Source organism: Asparagus officinalis, chromosome 7 (genome assembly GCF_001876935.1).
Source record: "Asparagus officinalis chromosome 7, Aspof.V1, whole genome shotgun sequence".
Lineage (NCBI taxonomy): Eukaryota > Viridiplantae > Streptophyta > Magnoliopsida > Asparagales > Asparagaceae > Asparagus > Asparagus officinalis.
In genome coordinates, this window is record NC_033800.1 from 64,264,249 (window position 1) to 64,266,176 (window position 1,928).

Sequence of the window (1,928 nt, forward strand, 5' to 3'; positions counted from 1 at the left end):
TCAGAAAGAACTCAAGGATAGTTACTCCATGCTTCATGAAAGGTTGTCGAAGGACGGCGTAAGTGCTACTTATGCCGTTTGGAATATAGATAGCGAGGCTGAGAGCAAGAAGAGGGTAAAGCATCATGTTGTTTTCGATGCATCCAAAGATAAAATAATTAAGTGCTCTTATGCGAAATTTGAAATGGAAGGTATATTATGCAAACATAGCTTTCACATTTTAGTAAAGAGGCAAGTATTAGAAATTCCATCAAGATATATTATGCAACGATGGACAATTAAAGCAAGACATGTTGGTTGCATAGTTATTAGAAATTGTATTTCAAATAGTGAAAACCAACTCTCTATCATTAAACATTGGGCCCTTAGGAGTAGATGTAACAAGGCACTAGAAGATACATTGACTTCAAGTACACTTTATGATAAGTTCAGTGCTTTTTTAGACTCATTTTTTGAAGAAGTTGGTGCTTACAAGAAAGAAAAGGAATTTAACGACAATGAAAATGAGAGCAATGCCAGCAATAAGATGCCTACTTCATCCATACCCATCTCTGTAGAGGAAGCAACACAAATCACTATTCGTGATCCAGATAAACCTATTGCCACGAAGGGACGACCAGCACAAACTACTAGAATTAAGTCCGGAATGGAGATAGCACAAGAAAAGGGTATAAAAAAACAAAGATTTTGTGGAATTTGTAAGGGAAAATGACATTATATAACGAGTTGTCCTTTAGCTAAGGTATTATATTTAATCTTAATTTAATATTTTTTCCTGTCGATGCATTTGTCATGTTAAAGTTATAATTTTTTTTGTTGATTAAAAATATTGCAGGTGGTGGTCGAGAAAGTTAACGGAGGGCCAAAACAAAGTTAACGGTTGACCAAAACAAAGCATGTGTTTCTGAAGAATGTTGAAAATTTGAATTAAAGTTTATGTATGTATGGATGATTTGGTTGTATGGATTAATCATGTATGACTGATAATGTGGTTATATGGATTAATCATGTATGGATGATAATTTAAATTAAAGTTTATGTACATATGGATGATTTGGTTTTATAGATGATAATGTGGTTGTATGGATTAATCATGTATGGATGATAATTTGAATTTAATTTTTTCCAGGTCTATGAGGTACAAATTTTTTTCCAGGTCTATGAGATACAAAATTTGCATAAGTGAGTACAAAAATTGATTAAGTTGGTAGAAATTTTTTAACAGAGCCATGGTACAAAATATGCCTAAGTTGGTACAAAATTTTAATAAGTGTGTACAAAACTTGAATAAGTGGGTACAATAATTTTTTTCAAGAACTATGAGGTACAAAATATGCTTAAGTAGGTATAAAACGTGCATAAGTAGGTACAAAACTTTAATAACTGGGTACAAATTTTTTTTCCAGATAAATGAGGTACAAAACATGCATAATTGAGTATAAAACATTAGTAAGTAGTAAGTACAATAATTTTTCTAGATCAATGAGGTACAAAGCGTGCATAAGTAGGTACAAAAATTGATTAAGTAGGTACAAAAAACTTTTTAAAGAACTACGAGGTACAAAATGTGCGTAAGTAGGTACAAATCTTGATTAAGTGGGTGCAATAATTTTTTTTCAAGAACTACGAGGTACAAAATATGCTTAAGTAGGTACAAAACGTGCATAAGTAGGTACAAAACTTTAATAACTTGGTACAAATTTTTTTCCAGATCAATGAGGTACAAAACGTGCATAATTGAGTACAAAACATTAGTAAGTAGTAAGTACAATATTTTTTTCCAGATCAATGGGGTACAAAGCGTGCATAAGTAGATACAAAAATTGATTAAGTGGGTGCAATAATTTTTTTAAGAACTACGAGGTACAAAATGTGCCTAACTAGGTACAAAACGTCCATAAGTAGGTACAAAATTTTAATAACTGGAT

The 1,928-nt window shown here is 31.6% G+C and overlaps 1 protein-coding gene across 1 annotated transcript in view; it reads left to right on the plus strand.

The window, feature by feature from the left end:
• LOC109847260 (protein FAR1-RELATED SEQUENCE 5-like) overlaps positions 1–712 on the plus strand; it is a 1,185-nt gene extending 473 nt beyond the window's left edge. The window contains exon 1 of the mRNA XM_020416497.1: positions 1–712. This exon is cut by the window's left edge and continues 473 nt beyond it. Coding sequence (XP_020272086.1) covers positions 1–712 — 712 coding nt within the window.